This window comes from Diabrotica virgifera, chromosome 5, assembly GCF_917563875.1.
Source record: "Diabrotica virgifera virgifera chromosome 5, PGI_DIABVI_V3a".
NCBI classification, from domain to species: domain Eukaryota; kingdom Metazoa; phylum Arthropoda; class Insecta; order Coleoptera; family Chrysomelidae; genus Diabrotica; species Diabrotica virgifera.
This window is the reverse complement of record NC_065447.1, coordinates 38,198,069-38,218,235: the sequence shown is the minus strand read 5'-3', so window position 1 is coordinate 38,218,235 and position 20,167 is coordinate 38,198,069. Positions and strand designations below refer to the sequence as shown.

At 32.2% G+C, this 20,167-nt stretch overlaps 1 protein-coding gene across 1 annotated transcript in view; it reads right to left on the bottom strand.

Moving 5' to 3' along the window:
* Positions 1-16,356: 16,356 nt before the first annotated feature.
* Positions 16,357-20,167, bottom strand: part of LOC126885007 (myrosinase 1-like) — a 42,569-nt gene continuing 38,758 nt past the window's right edge. The window contains exon 8 of the mRNA XM_050651395.1: positions 16,357-16,543. Coding sequence (XP_050507352.1) covers positions 16,396-16,543 — 148 coding nt within the window. The 3' untranslated portion in view covers positions 16,357-16,395. The remainder of the gene's footprint in view (positions 16,544-20,167) is intronic.

Genomic DNA, 20,167 nt, shown 5'->3' with positions numbered 1-20,167 from the left:
CCCCCTGGAGGTGGGGTGAGGGGTAACTTTAAAATCTCAAATAGAAACCCCCAGTTTTTTTTGCAAATTTGGATTCGTTACGTAAAAGTAGACCACTTTTATTCAAGACATTTTTTCAAACTGTGGATGGATGGCGCTATAATTGGGAAAAACCATTTATCCTGATACCATAGGTAAATTATAGAAACGATCTAATATCTCACGAAATACACTTCCAAATGAGAAACCAAAAAACAGATTTTCAATCTTTTTCGAAAACCTATCGAATAACACTATACATGACCATCCAAACCACCCCCTGGAGGTGGGGTGGGGGGTAACTTTAAAATCTTAAATAGCAACCCCCACTTTTTATTGCAGATTCGGATTCGTCGTAAAAAATTAAGCAACATTTATTCGAAACATTTTTTTATATATTTGATAGATGGCGCTAATAAATCGTATTTTTCCAATTAAAGCGCCATCTATTAACAATTCTAAAAAATGTTTCGAAAAAATGTTGCTTAATTTTTCATGACGGATCCGAATCTGTAATAAAAAGTGGGGGTTGCTATTTAAGATTTTAAAGTTACCCCCCACCCCACCACCAGGGGGTGGGTTGGAGGGTCACGTTTGGTGTTATTCGAAAAATATTAAAAATCTGTTTTTTAGTTTCTCATTTGGAAGTGCATTTTGTGAGATACTATACCGTTTCTATAATTTACCTTTGGTATCAGGATAAATCGTTTTTTCCAATTATAGCGCCATCTATCCACATGTCGAAAAATGTCTTGAATAAAAGTTGCTTACTTTTACGTAACGAATTAAAATCTGCAAGAAAAACTGGGGGGTTTCCATTTAAGATTTTAAAGTTACCCCCCACCCCACCCCCAGGGGGTGTTGTGGGGTTGGTGTTTGGTATCTTTGGATAGATTTTTGAAAATAATTGAACACGTATTTTTCAGTTTTTCGATCCGATGTTTAGTTCGCGAAATATTCGACCGTTCCACTACTTTTGGGACACCTTGTATATAAAATACTCTAAACTGGATTTGTTACGTTCTGCTCTGAAAAAACTATAAGCAACTACATTGGGTTGAAATTTTAAACAGATATTATAAACAAGGTCAAACCCTGCTTTCTTAACCTTCGTCAAACTGTTGAAACGCTGATTACTGGTCCTTAAGCTTGCTGAATAGAGCTTTGGAGCATTCTGGCAGTTTACGTCCGGTCTTGTAATGCAGCAATGGTGAAAACGTGATCCTTTCTGACTGGTGTCTTCCCCTCTGGTACCCATGCTGGGTCTCCGTTGATGAGATTCGATCTCAAGAAATCGCTGATAAGGAATAAGTATGCTAAATGAAATGAATAATATTCAATTGTGTTTCTACATTCTTTTACCATTAATTTTAATAACTCATTTCATTCATTTAATAATTTAATTGTGGAGTTAAAGTTGAATGAATTTTCATACATTTACGGGCATTCTTTAGTAAATTAAATCATACAATACCGTTTCCAACATATCAAAATTTCTACTCCAAAAGTGGGTGCTTCACTTTTTATTAAACAAATGAACTGCGAAATTAGTGGTTTTTTTAAATACCAAAATATAAATTTTAGAAAGAAACTGAATTGGCCATTGTAAAACTCAGGAAGCTTTACACAAAAAACTTTATATCAACATTTTTCCAAAATTAAATTTATAGCTTCTATATTTTTTATTTATAACGCTTAAACCACCCTACTCATAAAAAAGATGAAACATTATCAGTAGTAATTGCACAAGAGCTCTAAAATTATCGAATTTTTCCCGAGTGACACTTTGACAGTTTTAATTTCACGACCCGAAGGGGAGTGCAATTATGTTAAAGTGTCACGAGGACAAAAATTCGATAATAATTTTAGAGATCGAGTGCAATTTGTTGCGATTATTTCATGAATAAAACTGTTCAAACCCAAAATTTTATTGTAATTTATTTATGTAAGTACAAATTAGTACAATTAAACAAACAGTTGTTATAAATATTTGACGGTTGAAAGTCATTACTTTGATTATTTCATTCATAGGAGATTCTGACCAATAGAAAGCTGCAGAAATCTGAATTAAATCGATAATTTTTGATAATCTCCCGTCGTTAAGTATATTACGTCAGATGCCCTTCATTGCTACGAAAAAATACATTCAGTGACATTAATGACAATTAATGTTTTAAAAATTATAAAAGTGATGACTTTCAATCGTCAAATATTTATAAAAACTGTGTGTTTAATGGTACTTACATAAATAATTAAACTTACATAAATAAAATTTTGGTTTTGAACAGTTTTATTCATGAAATAATCGCAACAAATTGCACTCGACCTCTGAAATGAATATAGAATTTTTGCTCTTGTGACACTTTGACATAATTACTGTCAAAATGTCACTCGGGAAAAATTCAATAATTTCAGAGCTCTTGTGCAATTACTACTGATAATTTTTAAAACATTAATTGTCATTTTTGTCACTGAATGTATTTTTTCGTAGCAATGAAGGGCATCTTACCTAATATACTTGACGACGGGATATTATCAAAAATTATCGGGTATAATATCACAAGAGAGTGAGAATAAATTGAAAATAATGCGACAGTTTTTCGAAAATTTGTTGTCTGGCAATAGACACGAAAGCCCTGCGGACTCTCGTGTCTATTGCCCAATGACAACAAATTTGAGTAACTCTACGGAGTAATACGACTATAAAATAAAAATGTATACCATTTTTATTCAGTTGCAATGCGAAGGCAAAACAATCTTACTTTTCGATTAGAATACGGAATGCAGTCCAGTCCCTTGAATCGCGATTTTCGGCTATTATTGGAGCCTTCATCGAAAGGAACGTAGGCACTGTTCTCCATATTTTAACTGATTCGTATCGAGAGGTTTTCCCACCCATTGCAACTGAAGTGATGATAGTAGGTGGCTAGCGCCATCTGGCATTGAAAGACGAAGTAGTTTTCAATCCTAATAGTAAATTATTAATATTGAAAATATTAAAAATATTACTAAAAGATTTTTAAACTGAAAACTTATTGGTACAATTTTCCTGGTGACACCTCCAAGACTTCTACAATTTGCAAGTCAAATGGATGCTGCAGTGAAGACGAGAGGGAAGGAATTCTACACTATGCAATTCACATCCCCCGTCTGCAGCTGGTAAAGTTCCAACGGAAAAATGCACCTAGTTACTCTACGGAGTAATACGACTATAAAATAAAAATGTATACCATTTTTATTCAGTTGGAACTTTACCAGCTGCAGACGGGGGATGTGAATTGCATAGTGTAGAATTCCTTCCCTCTCGTCTTCACTGCAGCATCCATTTGACTTGCAAATACTTCGTAAATTACTTCGTCGTTAAAAATATTATTTATTCATCCAATATACCATAAACATAGGATTTAAAAAATATGCTAAAATCTAAATTTGTTGCAACTATTTCTCATCTACTAAATTAAGCTTTAACTCTGATATCTCGTCTGTTTTAGCAAAAAAAAATTATCTAAATAATTCGTTATTTATTCTTACAAAATTTATTAAAATTTTCTTTTCTCTTTTTTGAATTGATTACTTATTTCTTCTTTAAAATTTAGAATGACTAATTATGTTATGGAACTGTTCAGTACAAAAATTAGGCAAATATGGTGTGGATATAAACAAACTCTCTCCGTTTCACAAATGATTTGACTAACCTTTTTGTTTCTTCTCTACTTCTTTTCCCGGATTGCTTTGTCCTTGATTCTCCCACACGTACTCTTGGATGTTGCGAAAGATCCCTCTCGTCCAAACTGCTTCACACACAAACAAACAGGACTTGCTCGAATTCTCGACTCAGTTTTCTCTCTGCTCGATATCTTGTGCAAATAGATACCAATCGGCTACCCGTTCTAGACAGAAACAGGAATCTTCCTCGGAACTTCTCAAACCGGTCAACGATTTCGTTTCAACTTAATTCTGCTCGCAAAGGCCAATTTCACCACTTCACACTGAATTCTCACTTTTCAAAAACTGGACTCCTGTCTCCAGATATTTTTTACACAGTACCTATTTTTTCTCTCGTCAAAATCAGACTCAACACTCTCATCTCTTCCATCCATCATTTTCCACCAATCACCAAACATCCTTTCTACCCAATACACCCATATTATCTTTTCTTAAGAAACGATTTAATTTGTATACAACTTTCCAATTTGTTAAATTCTGGGAGACATCAAATTACTCTCGTTGCTAAACAAAAAGCCTTACATTCTAAAATCCATAAATTTGTTAACCTTCTTCGAATTTTTTTATAAAATGCTTTATTGTCCATTGCAAAGCGAAATAAAACTGTATTGTCTACTCTGACCGCACCATTGTTTTAGTCCGTTCAAAAACCCATTAAGAAAAACCACCTTCTTAACGATTTCACTATTCCGCGAAAACACTGATTACTCACGAAATTATCCTATTACAATTTTTGGTCATATACAGGGCCATGAAAATCTATAATTTCGTGGTCCCTTATATAAATATTAAATTTTTCCCAAAAAAATTATTCAACAAATCCCCGCCTTTGAATCCAATAAAATTACCTATAAATAATATAAATAATAATTTTCTGGTATACCTATTTCTTTTTCCTAATTTATTTCCTATTCCCTACCTTAACTATTTATTATGTGTCCTTCATCCCATTACTCATGATACTTGTACACATCATGAATATTTTTAACATATCCTTTCAATGTGTTAAAAATATTCATATTTAATGTCAGCTGTCAAACGTCAACGCAGAACAGATAAAAGCAGATTTGAATATCCGACTTTGTCAGTCAGCTGTCTCTACTAGGCCAAGAATGGATGGGTGATGCCTACACCCATACCATGAAAAAACTTTTTATGTTTTTGTGCAACGTGTATGTGGCCTTTTTTCTGTTTTTTACTGTTTGGTATTGTATGGAGGACAAAGAAGTTAACATTTGCAATCAAAATCACATTTATATTCATAAGATGCACATGGTTACACCTCAATTGTGGCGGTACTTTTTACTATTTGACGTAAGTAAAAAAAGAGTTTTGTACTTCTTTTCCTTACAAGATCTCTTTTTTTATTTTAGCATTAGCTCCGATGATGACGTTTATGTCGAAAGCTCAGCTAAAGAAATAAAGTATTTACACACTTTGACATACTACATTTTCTTTTCCTCTATCAGTATTTTCCAAGCGTTGTCCCTACCAAGAAACATTCAGTTTTACATGCGCCAGATGGTTTTTGAGATGGAACGCACATACTTGGGTTTAAGTAGGGTTTAAGTAGTAGTAGGGTTTAAGTAGTGTTTAATAAGTTTTGTTTGTAGTAAGTTGACATCATCTTTACAGCCTCTTCCATTGTCAACTCTACTTGTGTGAGTGTTTTCCCCTATACGGCGATACCAAGGTCGTCAGCGTAAACAAAACTCTCAACCGGAGGGTGCATTGATTGGTCGTTGGTCTGGATGATAAATAGGGACGGCGCCAGAAGGCTTCCTTGAAGTAGGCCATTTTTTTGGGTTTTCCATCTGCTCTTCTTTCCATTTAGCACCACGTAGAACCGTCTATTACACAACAATGATCTAATGATATTTACCAGGTCATACTCAAGCACAGTGTTATAGATCTTAGTTAGCAAGATTCTGTGGTTTATCGTATCTTAGGCCGCTGTGAAGTTTATCACATCTACTCCCATTATCTTTTTCTGCTCAAATCTCTCCTGTATGTACGCTGTTAGGTTCAGCTCTTAGTCTGTGCATGATTTAGTTTGACGGCCAGGTCTGAAGCCTGCTTGTTGTGGGATTAGTTTTGCATCTAATTTTTCCTGGATGCGGTTTAAAATGAGACGTTCATACAATTTATAAAATTGGCGTAGCAGAGATCGACGCTGTCAAGCCAAAACGGCATAAACGACATTAACTTGATTTTTCAGGAAACACAAAAAACTGATTATTTTTATGTTTACCAATTCTGCTTATCTGCATAGTGACTCAAAAAAATTGATGATTTTTTTTTCAAATTTTAATATTTTGCGAACATGAATGTAGCTGAAAATACTGTCCGAAATAAATTAAAAACTAGAAAATGGCGCTTATGTCCAATCAAGATATAACATTGGTGAATATGCCAAACTTCCCTCTGGCGTTTGTGTCGATCGCATCGTTGTAAGGTTAGCCAATATGGCGCTTAAAAGGGATATATGCCATTAATGAAAAAAAAAAACGAAAATAAAAAATTGTCGTTTACGCCAACAAGAAAAATTATGAAATTACGAAGATTTTTGATAGGCTTTATTTTTTTAAACCAAAAATACATTCTAAGTTAAAAACAATACCCTAAATTCTTTAAACATGTTTTTGATGATAGTATGAAATACTTAAAAGTAAATAATTTGCAAATAGAAGCGGATATCTAATAATAGCAAATTTTTAATTCATAATCACTCTCAATATTTGGTTCAACATCATTATTGATTTGATTGCTTGTATTGTCCTTATTTTGATCACTACTTATACCGGCACCCAAACCATTATCTGCTGCTAATATTTCTTCTTCTACTGCAACGCCTGGTGGTTCCTCAAAGATGATAATGTCATTGCTAAAAGCTTCTGCAATTTTGGCATTATAAATATCATATACCTCTAATAGGGGAATTATTGTCAGTCTGTATATCCTTTTTACTGCTTCGGTATATGTTTTATTGTCATTTAGTAAGGCCATTATTTTTTTACTTCTGCTATTCATCTGCAACAAAAAAATGGCATAAACGCCAAAAATCGATCGTCATTTTTAGCTATATAAAATTGATTTGAACTATATGCTGTAATATAAAATGAATTGTTCATCACACTAGTACAATTATTTTGTTTTTACACTAGTAACACTAGTTTTTATTTGCGCAATTTTTAAATAAGAAACCTCCATAGGAATACCATTGAGGAATGGCGCTTGTGTCAACCACGATGTAAATATTTTGTTTTGGCATAAACGCCACATAGTTTTTAGAGAATTTCAGTGTATTTACGCTTCAAAAATCAATACAAATTGAATATATTGCAAAGGTAAGTAATATCATGTTACTTATCCATAAAAATTGTAAAAATACATACCTTTACTATTATTACTGGACCGAACTGTACACAATGATAATCTTACGAGCACTGGCGATTATGTCAATCGGTGTTCACGTCGGTGTTCACGTGCGTGACTAGACTGGCGTTTATAAAAATTTTAAACCAATATTACCCCTATTTCACTTTGTCTGGGGTTATACCGCGTTGACTGTCTGGTGCGGAAATTAAAATCCTATTTTTTGGTGCAGCTAACTAAAAAGTGGTCATTTTGGCGTTTATGCCGTTTTGGCTTGGCAGCGTCGAGATATTGAACGGTAGAAGGGCTACTACTTTTGATTTACGCCACAGTTTTGGAATCTAGTAGGTAAAGCGACAGATGTTAAATAAATCGAGCACCCATTGTCTCGCTTTTTGTCCGAAGTGTTTTATCTGCTCTGTTAGGATTTCGTCCACCCCAGGTGATTTTCAATTTTTCATATAACTAGTTAACATTAACATGTCCTAAAATGTTATTACCATTTAAATCTAAACCCACCATCTCCACTTCTTTAATCCCAACCTCTGATCCTTAGTCCAATCTCCTATCTTCTGGAGTTTGCTTTCATAATTAATATTCTTCTTCTTCTGGTTCCTATCCTTTTCGGATATTGGAAATCATATTGGCAAATTGGCGTTGAGGTTTTCTTAAACCATGTTCTCAAATTCTGCAGCCATGATATTCTCCTTCTACGGGGTCCTCGCCTACCTTTGACTTTACCTTGCAATATGGACTGCAGCAGGAAGTAACGGTGCTGATTTCTCCTAACGTGTCCAAGATACTGCAGTTTTATACGTTTCGAACTCTGGTGCTACCATAAAATGCTCAGAATATCCTAGATGAGCCATATGCGGAAGTATTGCGGAAGATCAACAAGGAAAGCGAGCTTATGCTTATAATAAAAGAACGCAAAACACAATATTGTGGTCACATCGTAAGAAATCAAAAGTATGAACTGCTACAAATTATAATCGAAGGCAAGGAAAAAGACGCAGCTCTGGGCTTAAAAGCCTACGACAATGGACTAATCTGACCTCCATAGAACTATTCAAGGCGGCTGCAAATAAGATTAAATGGGCAAATATAATGGCCAAAGTTCTTAAGGATAAGGCACCTTAAGAAGAAGAAGAAGACTCCGGCGTTATCGAAATGCCTCCCACTTTTTCAGGTAAAAATTTTCATACATGAAATGCCTCCCAGGTACAATCGAAATGCCTCCGTTTCGTTAATAATTTAGGCTGATATTTTGTCTATTTAATCTCTGTATAATGGCACAATGTTGCCAAATCATAATTTAAATAGGTAGTATCTATTTATTTTGAATTTTCTAATTCTTAATGCAGTGTTAAAAGTTGGTGTGAACACAAGTTGATTTGCTCTCTGGTGAAAAAAGTTGTTTTAGTACGGAAGTAAACATTGGTTTTTGGTGAAATTTTCACAAAGTGTGTGGTGAATTCAACATTTCAACTGTAAGTCATCTTTTTGTTAATTTGATGCACGTAAGAGAGGAGATTTGCAATAATATTATACAGAACAATATTTTTTTAAGTTACAAATACAACAAACATTGAATATAACAAAAACGTGTATAATTAAACATTAATGAATATTTAATTACTGAAAGCCATAAATAAATTAGCAAACAGAAGTACGGCCAAATATTCTGCAACGTTGCCGGCGTGTGCAAAATATCTGAGACCTTACCAAAACGTAATTAAAAATAAGAAGATAATAATAATAATAATTACTATTAGACACAGGTTACATTTTCCTATTTTTTGTGTATATTATAAGCTTTAAGTGAACTAAAAATATATTTTTCTCGCATTATATTGATAAAGATTTTCAGTCTAGAAAACAAACAACAAGACAAATAGATGAACAACGAAGAAAATAAAACAGAAGGAAAAAGACACAAACCGGAGCACGACAGCTCGATTGAAGAAGACAAAGAAGAGCAACATAAAAGCAAAAAAGCTCCAGACACGCACATAAAAAAAGTAAGTACAATATTAACGGACATGGAGGAGATTAAGATATTGCTGAGCCAGATGAGGCAAGAAATTAAAGAAGATATTCTGGAAAGCAAAACAGAGATTAAAGATGAAATCAAGGATATGAAAAACGAACTGGAAGATATTAAGCAGAAGCTTAAGCAAAACAAAGCAGAAACAGAAAATTTAAAAAGAGAAGTAGAAAAAAAGGAACAAAAATGGGAGAAAGAAAATGAAGAACTCAAAAAAGCGTTAACACTCATGGAGAATAGATTAGAGAAGATCGATAAAGAAAAAATACGCAATAAATTAATCATAACAGGAATTCAGGTAGATCTGGAAGATGAAGTTAGACTAAGAGAAAACATACAAAAAATGATGGAAACAGAGCTGCAACTGAAAATATAAGTTAAAAGTGCGTTTAAGATAGGATACAAGAAATGTATAATAGAAACGAAGAGCTGGGAAGACAAACAGAAAATACTGCAAGAAAAAGGTAAACTCAAATACACAAGAGACTGTAGAGAAATATACATAGATGCAGCGCTGACGTTCAAGGAAGCAAAGATACAAAAAGAAATCAGAGACATAGCAAAACAACAGAGAAGCAAAGGAGCAAAAGTAAAAATCAGATACCAGAAATTAGAAATAAATGACAAAGTGCTAAAATGGAATGCAAGAGAAAATCAACTTATAGAAATTGAAAATGTCCCAAAAAACTAGACAAAAGAGAACGGATGGATGAAAAGGAAACAGACAATGCAAACGAAGAGGTAAATGAGTCACGGTATATTCAAAATAATAAGAAAAATACAAAAAAAGGAAGAGAATTAAAAAAATGACAAAACAAATTGGAACATGGAACGTCAGGACACTGCTAGAAGAAGGAAAAATGGAAGAGCTAGCGACACAGTTGAAACAATACAATATAGATATTGCAGGAATTCAAGAAACCAGGTGGGGGGGACATGGAAAAATCGAAAAAGAAAATTATACAGTATGGTATGCTGGAGAAGAAAAACAAGGATATGGAGGAACTGCTTTTATTGTGTTAGGAGAAATGAGGCATAAAGTTATGGAATTTAAACCCATAAGTCAAAGATTATCATACATAAGAGTAAACAGCAAACCGAACAAGTTGTCCATAATAAATGTCTATGCACCCACAGAAAACAGTGATGACTTAATAAAACAACAGTTCTATGAAACACTAGAAGAAAATGCCGAAAAAATCCCGGGAGAAGATATATTAATTATTATAGGCGATTTCAACGCACAAATAGGTAAAGAAAAATGCTTTAGGGAGGTTGCAGGGGAAAACTCATTACATAGCACAACAAACAATAATGGAGAAAGATTATGTAATTTAGCAGCGGCATTAAACATGGACATAAGTAGCACGAGATATAAACACAAAAACATACACAAGATAACATGGATGAGACCAGGCAGTCTGGAGGGGAGTCAAATAGACCATGTACTTATTAAAAAGTCACACAAACAGTCGATAAATGACGTAAGATCTCACAGAGGGGCAAACATCGATTCGGACCATATGCTAGTGATTGCAAAATGTAAAATAAAAACAACAAAGAATGAAAGACGAAAAGCACAGGGAAGATGGGACGTAGATAAATTGAAAGATAAAGGAGTAAAAAGAAGATTTGTAAAAGAAGTAAATGTAGAGATGCAGTTCAAGGAGGAACAAGAAATGGAGGAGCAGTGGAAAAAAATCAAACAAGGAATAAACACTGCAGCAGAGAAAGTAGTTGGAAAAATGCAAAAAGAAAGAAGAAACAATTGGTTTGACGAAGAGTGCAAACTAGCAGTGGACGAAAAGAATAAAACAAGATTGAAATGGCTAAGCACAGGTAAAGAAGAGGAACGAGAAAAATACCAAGATCAAAGGAAAAAGACAAAGAAATTGTTTAAATCAAAGAAAAATAAAAAAGTAGACGAAATTATGAACGAGATCGAAACAGAAAATAAGAGACACAATTCAAAACCACTGTACCAATACTTAAAGCTAGGTAGTAGAAAACGGACAGCTAATGTAGCCATAGAAGCAGAAACATGGCAGAAGTATTTCGAAGAAATGTATCAAGAAACGGATGTAGAAGAAGAAAGAGAAACAATAATGAACCCGGAACAAGGTGAAGAAGAAGAATTGACCTATACAGAAGTAAAAGATACAATATGCAAACTGAAAAAGGGGAAAACAGCGGGAGACGACGGAATATGTGCAGAACTTATAAAATACGGGGGTGAAGCACTATACACAAAGATTTATGAACTAATACAGAATATATGGAATAAGGAAACAATGCCCGAAGAATGGAAGAAAGGAATTATTGTGACAATCCCAAAACAAGGAGACCACAGGATATGTAAAAACTACCGAGCAATTAATTTACTGAATGTAACATATAAAGTACTGACTGGGATAATTAGAGACAGACTAACAATATACACAGAACAAAGCATAGGAGACTACCAGTACGGTTTCAGAAAAGGAAGATCCACGATAGATGCTATCCATACACTAAAACAAGCGATAGAGAAAACATACGAGTACGACGGAGAAGCACATATACTTTTTCTAGACTTTAAACAGGCTTTTGACAAACTAAGTAGAAGAAAAATGATCCAAGACTTACAAGAGAGCAAAATACCAAATAAAATTATAAGAATGATAGAAATGACAATGCGAGATTCCCAAGCAACAATAGACACCGGAAGAGAGAGAACAGAAATAATAAAAATTAAAAATGGAGTAAGACAAGGAGATGCGCTCTCAACTGTACTATTTATTCTATCATTAGATAAGATAATAAAAAAGTTGTCAAAAGCAGGAACTATAAATAAAAATACAGTACAAATAATTGGTTATGCGGACGATATAACCATAGTAGCAACAGATAAAAAGGCATTAAAGAAAACCTTTCAAGAAATAGAAAACGAATCCAAACTAAGAGGACTAGAAATAAATGAAAATAAAACAAAATACATGAATGTAAGTAAAAAAAAGAAGACGCAACTGACAGAAATGACAATAGACGCACACAGCTTCGAAGAGGTTGAAACATTCAAATATTTGGGAGTATTAGTCAACAGAAGAAATGAAAGTGTAGATATGAAAAGAAGAATTCAAGCAGGAAACAAAGCATTCTACAGAAATAAAAAAATTTTCAAAGATAAGAAGATAAGCCGAAATACAAAAATGAAAATCTACAAAACGACCATAAGACCAATAGTGCTATATGCTTTGGAGACATTCACATTAACAGCAAGAGAAGAAGAGCAGCTGAAAGTTTTTGAGAGAAAAATTATGAGAAAAATTCTGGGACCAAAGAGGGAAAACGAAGAGGATGCAAGACAATGGATGAACCACGAAATACAAGAATGGATGGGTCAAGAGAACATAGTAAGAGCAACAAAAGCACAGAGAATTAGATGGTATGGACACATAATGAGAAGAGAGAAGAACAATCCGTTAAGAGTTATAACCGAATGGATACCACCAGGTACAAGAACCAGAGGCAGGCCTAAACTCAGATGGAGACAACAAGTGGAAGAGGACTTACGAAGTATGGAAATTAGAAATATAGGAAGCAAAATCAGAGAGAGAGAAGAATGGAGAAAGGTAGTGGAAACAGCGAAGTCACACCAGCAATTGTAAAACCAAAGTCAGAATGGGATGATCCCCCACAAAAAGGATCTTCAAGTGAAAACAGCTTCAGCTTCCTCGGGAGCGTACAGCTTGTATATATAATGCAGTGTACATAAAATTTGTTTCACATAAACATTTCACAATACGACATACATATTTCTTTTTAGAAAAGAAAGTTGTTATACTGAATTGGCTCTATCGAGATTCACTTTGACACTGACGTTAGTAATTTCTTTTTTGGAAAGTTCAGTTGTCAGAAGTGACTGGAAATTACTACACAACCAACGCACCTGCTTATAGCCAATATTATTAATAGTAAACAGACATAAAAATAACATAAACCTTACGCCAATCAATAATTATTTATTTACACCGTTATAATGTATTAATAACAAATAAGAAAATTATTTATTGGACAAAATAAAAATATTTTGTAGACCTAAACTCCACAAAATTTTATGAAATTAGTAGACACTCCCACTATTTCTAATAATTCTTCTTTTTTTAATGAAAGATTAAGTTGATTTTAGCTTATTTTAGCAGTTAATAGTGTGAGGTAGGAATTTTTGTTTTGCATGTTTCCTATTGCGAATGTGTCAAAGTGAATCTCAGTAGAGCGAATTCAGTATACGCGACAATCTAATATCCAACTTTTCTGGGTAATTCAAATTCCGATTCTAATCTCTTCCATATTTATAATTCCATTTTATAATTCCATAAATAGGTACTTTTAGCTTAATCTTTTTGTTTGTTTATATTCTCTTGGTATTTTCTGTGTAATTCTAATTCCGATTCTAATCTCTTCTTAACGATTCCATGAATAGGTACTTTTACCTTAATCTTTTTGTTTGTTTATATTCTCTTTTGTAAATTGTGCTAATGGGCTAAATGTATAAATACTTGAAAGTTTATTAGTTCCTGCATCTTTTTGTTTGTTTATATTCTCTTTTGAAAATTGTGCTAATGGGCTAAATGTATAAATTCTTGAAAGTTTATTAGTTCCTGCATCAGCTGGTTTGTCTATTTCAAGCTTGTCAGTTCGTCGATTTCAAGATCAAATTGTGTTTAAGTCATAACATCCGAAATAATGGAATCAACAATAAGTGTCAGTCAAAAGGGTAAACCTTTACTATCAATAATTGATGGTTTTACATTCGGTTTTCAAAAAATGTTGGCCAAAGATACAGTAAAACGGTGGACATGTACTAAAAAAACCTGCAAAGCATTTGTTAAAACACAGGGATGTGAAAATACGATAATTGAATCAATATTAGATCATAATTACGGGAAGTTGTCTGCCGAAGTTTACAATAGAAAAGCCGTAAACAATTCAATAAAAAGAGCAGCCGTGGAAGATTTCAGCGAAAAACCAATGAAGTTGATCTGTAAAGAACTTAAGAAGACAAATATAGAGACATTTACTATCAATGATATCAATAGGGTGAGACAAAATTTATATTATGCTACAACCATAAATTCTTTAATTAAACTTCCCAAAAATATATCTAAATTTCATAAAGCTCTCGATTTACCTTCTATTATTACAAATAGAAATGAAAATTTTATAATTAAAAATGACAAAGATAATCATATTGTTATATTAACATGTTTTTCAAATCTTCGTTTTCTTTCGACTGTTTCCAATTGGTACGTTGACGGAACTTTTGAATACTGTCCTCGTTTTTTCACTCAATTGTTTACTATACATTGCTTGAAAAATGGACATTATATTCCTCTTGTCTTTTGTTTACTTCAAGATAAAAGTCATCTTCATATTATCTCGCTTTGAAATATATCATAGAAGAATGGTTTAAAATTAATTGTCCTGTATCCCCCAAAGTAATAACTTCAGACTTTGAACTTTCCATTCATAATGGTATTCGTATGGCATTTCCTAAAGCAGATCTTCATGGATGTCGTTTTCATTTGGGTCAAGCATGGTATAAAAAGGTTCAAGCACTGGGATTAGCTCCAGAATACCAGAAAAAAGGTGTTGACTCAACCGAAATTACGCATTTTCTTATTTATATTTTTGGTCTTTCATTCTTACATCCTAAAGATGTTATCGATTTTTTTGCTATAGATTTGGCAGAAATTAAACCAGTCGATGAAAGAGTCACCCAGTTTTGTGATTATCTTGTTGATAATTACATATCTGAAAATTCGACATTTCCTCCACATCTTTGGGCTGAGCCCTCTTCATCCTTACAAAGAACCACAAACCCATGCGAAAGTTTTCATTCCAAGTATAATTCTTCTTTCTACTGCCCTTATCCTAACATTAATAATTTTATTGATGTAATTTTACAATTTCAAATAAATACCTACATTAAAATGAATTCTGTTTCGACACCAAAAAAAAATTGTTGCGAGAAGTACAGCAAAAATAAATTTTCTAAATGAAAAAATTTTAGAATTAAGAGACTGTAAAAGAAATAGATATACCAGAAAAATACCAGAAAAAAGGTGTTGACTCAACCGAAATTACGCATTTTCTTATTTATATTTTTGGTCTTTCATTCTTACATCCTAAAGATGTTATCGATTTTTTTGCTATAGATTTGGCAGAAATTAAACCAGTCGATGAAAGAGTCACCCAGTTTTGTGATTATCTTGTTGATAATTACATATCTGAAAATTCGACATTTCCTCCACATCTTTGGGCTGAGCCCTCTTCATCCTTACAAAGAACCACAAACCCATGCGAAAGTTTTCATTCCAAGTATAATTCTTCTTTCTACTGCCCTCATCCTAACATTAATAATTTTATTGATGTAATTTTACAATTTCAAATAAATACCTACATTAAAATGAATTCTGTTTCGACACCAAAAAAAAAATTGTTGCGAAAAGTACAGCAAAAATAAATTTTCTAAATGAAAAAATTTTAGAATTAAGAGACTGTAAAAGAAATAGATTAGAATTTGTTAAAGCAGTATCATATTTTAGGAAAAATATTTTGTAATTTTATATTTCTATACACATTTTGTAATATTTTCCAAATAAGTTTTTTTGTGATGTTATTTTTAATAAATCTTAAAAATACTTAATATGTTTTTGTATGTTTTGTTAAATTATTAATAATAAAAAATAATGGTTATTATAAAATATATATTATAATGGTTATAAAACTAATTATATATATATATGTTAGTTAAAATTTATAAATACCGCCTAGTGTCAATAATGTTTAATACATAAAGGTTGAATATAAAATAAATTAAATAAAAAAATACCAATTTTGCCAAAAATTTACCAAGGGACGAAGATGCGGCAACGTCTCACCTTCACATGAAGATTAGAAGCATGTAATTTATTTAAAGCTTGGGAGGCAATTCGTATGTGACCATTTTAGCGACAGGTAAGAAATCCTATTTTGGGAGGCATTTCATATGCGGCCGAAGACTCTAGGAGTAGAAATTTTTTGATGAGTTTCTCCTAGTATATCTGGTATACTTGGGAGTTGACCAAGAAATTAAAGTACTTATTATTATTAGTAAAAGAAAAAATATCAATACAATTTTCCAAATGCTCGTTTAATATAATTAATAATTCAACAATTAAAACAATTTATTTGTAATAATAGTAGTTTTAGTAATGATAATAGTGGTGCCTAGATGGACAAGGATCATCGATACATCCAGTGGAAGCGAGATGTTGATAGTATGCTGCAGATGATCTGGCTGTTCTGGTTCTGTGAGGGCAGTCGAACTCCACATCGTACAAACCATATTTCCAGCTAAAATATAAATAATACAGAGATAAATAATCTTTTATATTTTTATAAGAGATATACAGTGCTCTGAAATACATACAGGGTGGTTCATCTTATTCGCCTCGGTCTATGTACGGAAAACCACTTGATATTTTAAAAAAATTTCTTCACAGAAATATACAGGGCCTTTAATACTACAATCTAAAAATAATGTGAATTATACAGGGTGTTCCAAAAAAGAGTGGTATATCAAAGTTATATTTTTTCTTATGGAATGCCCTATATCTGATGACATTATTGAATTGACCTTAAAAAATAAGCTATACTTTCATAAGGGTTCCCTATACCTAAATACAGGGTGTTTTGATTTATTTCGATTTTTATAAAAATGTAAGGTTTTAGAAAAGAATAAATATCTACCAATCTAAGAAGCAGTAACAAATTATTTCTTGGATCTTAATAAAACACTATTTAGCATACTTAAACAGATGCTTATTGCAACAAAATTTCGTACAGGGTGGTCAAAATATGAGATTGTTCTATTAACAAATTCAAGCTGTAATAACTTACTTATTTTAAATGGAACACCCTGTATCTTACTAGTCTATCGAATAGAAAATTTCCTTAGCTTTCAATTCTTATTAGGGTTTCCTATACCTATCTCCCTTCATTTTTTAAATATTTAAAGATTTCCTAATTTGCAAACTTTAAAAATTAGAATTACATAAGTACCTATGTCGTGTTTATGTGCAACACATCACCAACACCGGCAATATACTTAGACAAGATACTGTCGTTAATGAAATTTTCAGTGTTATCATGTAGTCACACAGAGTGTTGTATTATTTTAGTTGATTTTGGCCTACATGTGAAATTGAATAATACGTTTATTTTAAACTGCATACCCTATATTAGATGCCGTATTCTGGAAGATATTTAAATTATATTCATTCCGTATAAGTATTTTCCATATCTTAACCCAACGGTTATTAAGTAAATTTAAGAACGCCACTTTTTGTTTGAATCTTTAAATCGCAATTAGAAACAATTAAATGCAATGGCTACTTTGACGAAAACGAGCCTATTGTACAAAAATATGTAAAAATGGGTATTTACAGAATAACATGGGAATTTATATCTACCGAATAACATGTGTATTGAGAATGTTAACATGGAATTGAAGAGATTTTGAATATCTTCCATTATAAAGAATATAATATCGAGTATTTCATTTAAAATAAGAACACTCTGTGTGATTAAATGATAAAAATGTGAATTTTATTAATGAAACTATCTTGACTAAGATATTTAAGTATATTGCCGGTGTTGGTGATGTGTTGTACATAACCACGACATAGGTACTTAATTCTAATTTTTAAAGCTTACAAATTAGGAAATCTTTAAATATTTAAAAAATGAAGGGAGATAGGTATAGGAAATCCTAATAAGAATTGAAAGCTAAGTAAATTTTCTACTCGATAGACTAGTAAGATACAGGGTGTTCCATTTAAAATAAGTAAGTTATTACAGCTTGAATTTGTTAATAGAACAATCTAATATTTTGACCACCCTGTAAAAAGATAGGTATAGGAAACCCTAGTACAAATTGAAAGCTAAGTAAATTTTCTACGCGATAGACTAGTAAGATACAGGGTATTCCATTTAAAATAAGTAAGTTATTACAGCTTGAATTTGTTAATAGAACAATATCATATTTTGACCACCCTGTAAGAAATTTTGTTGCAATAAGCATCTGTTTAAGTATGCTAAATAGTCTATTATTAAGATCCAAGAAAGCATTTGTTACTGCTTCTTAGATTCGTAGATATTTATTTTTTTCTAAAACCTTACATTTTTATAAAAATCGAAATAAATCAAAACACCCTGTATTTAGGTATAGGGAACCCTTATGAAAGTTTAGCTTATTTTTTAAGGTCAATTCAATAATGTCATCAGATATAACTTTGATATACCACTCTTTTTTGGAACACCCTGTATAATTCACATTATTTTTAGGTTATAGTATTAAAGGCCCTGTATATTTCTGTGAAGAAATTTTTTTAAAATATCAAATGGTTTTCTGTACAGAGACCGAGGAGAATAAGATGAACCACCCTGTATATGTTACCCACCCCCCATATTAACTCATTTATTTTTAGCAAATAAGCAAAACGATCGGACAGGTCGATTTTTAAAATAATTTTTAAATAATATTTAAAATAATAAAAAAAATCTGAGTACAAAAATGTATAATACTTAGGCAAAATGTTGGTCAAATGCTTTTTAAATGCTTTAATTTTTTTCTAATCCTGAGAAAACTAATGAGTATTTTTAAAAAATTTAAGCGCAGAATGAATGATTACATTATCGTTCACGATTATCGTAATTATTACCGAGGGCTCCGAGGGCCGAAGGTCCATTAGAATAAACAAAAATTTTTTTTTTTAATAATATATTTAAAATTATAAAGCATACTAAATTTTCTCTTCGTTTTCACCCCTCTAACTTACTAAAATAAACATTATAGAAGTTTATAGGAATTTAAGGCCCTCGGTAATAATGTAGTCTTTCATTACGCGTTTAAATTTTTCAAAAATTCATATCAGTTTTCTCAGGATTAAAAAAAAATGAATGCATTTAAAAAGCATTGGACCGAAATTTTGCGCAAGTATTATACATTTTTGTAATCAGTATTTTAAAAGCTTTTAAATGAGGTGTCACGTGATGTACTTTCCTATTAAAAAAAAATTAAATTTATGACTGTCACCTGAAGAGGGATCGCGTAAAGTTCGAAACATTGATGCTATGATAAACTAAGATTATTTTAAAAATCGACCTATCGGAGCGTTTTGCTTATGTGTTAAAATATATAAGTTAATATGGGGGGTAACACTTATTCCAGCGCACTGTATTATTTCAAAATATTAAACAAAGTTGTACATATTGCGGGTAAATCCTAAAATTGGGTAAAACTAGTTTTACCCGGATACTTTGCGTCTTTTCCAAATTGGCTGGATAAAGGGTAAATGAGGTTGATAAATTCCTTGATTTATTCGGGTCATTTTAGATATTTAATTTAAAAAGGCTGTATGACTTGTATACACTTGTAAAATATACGTCAAACTGGCAAGAACGAGGTACAAATGTGAGTATACATCGGAATCATATAGTAGTCTTATCTTTTGTGAACATTTTAACTTTTGAATGTCCCTGATATCTTTAGAAACAAAGAAAATACACGGTTTTGTAATTTTTAACATGTGTTTTTAACCGAAACGAAAGTTTGAGACATCCTGTAGGGAGGAAAAGGTACAAAGGTGGGTAGACATCGTTATTATGTTGTAGTCTCATACCTTGTGAACATTTAAATTTTTAAATTTCTCTGTTATCTTTAATAAAAAAGAAAGAAACGGTTTTATTCTTTAATATGTGTTTTAACTGATGACATGCGATAAGTGAGGTGGCCATGTCTTATCATACCACTAAGATGAAAGTATTTGCTATATACATATAGTGCGAAATAAACTGAGTGTTCAAAAACGAAATCTGGGTAATGTACGTCTCGCTATTTAAAGCGCCTCCACCTGGACACCAAATCCGTACTTACTGTTAAGGAAATTCCACCCCAAAACATCACAGAACCTCCAT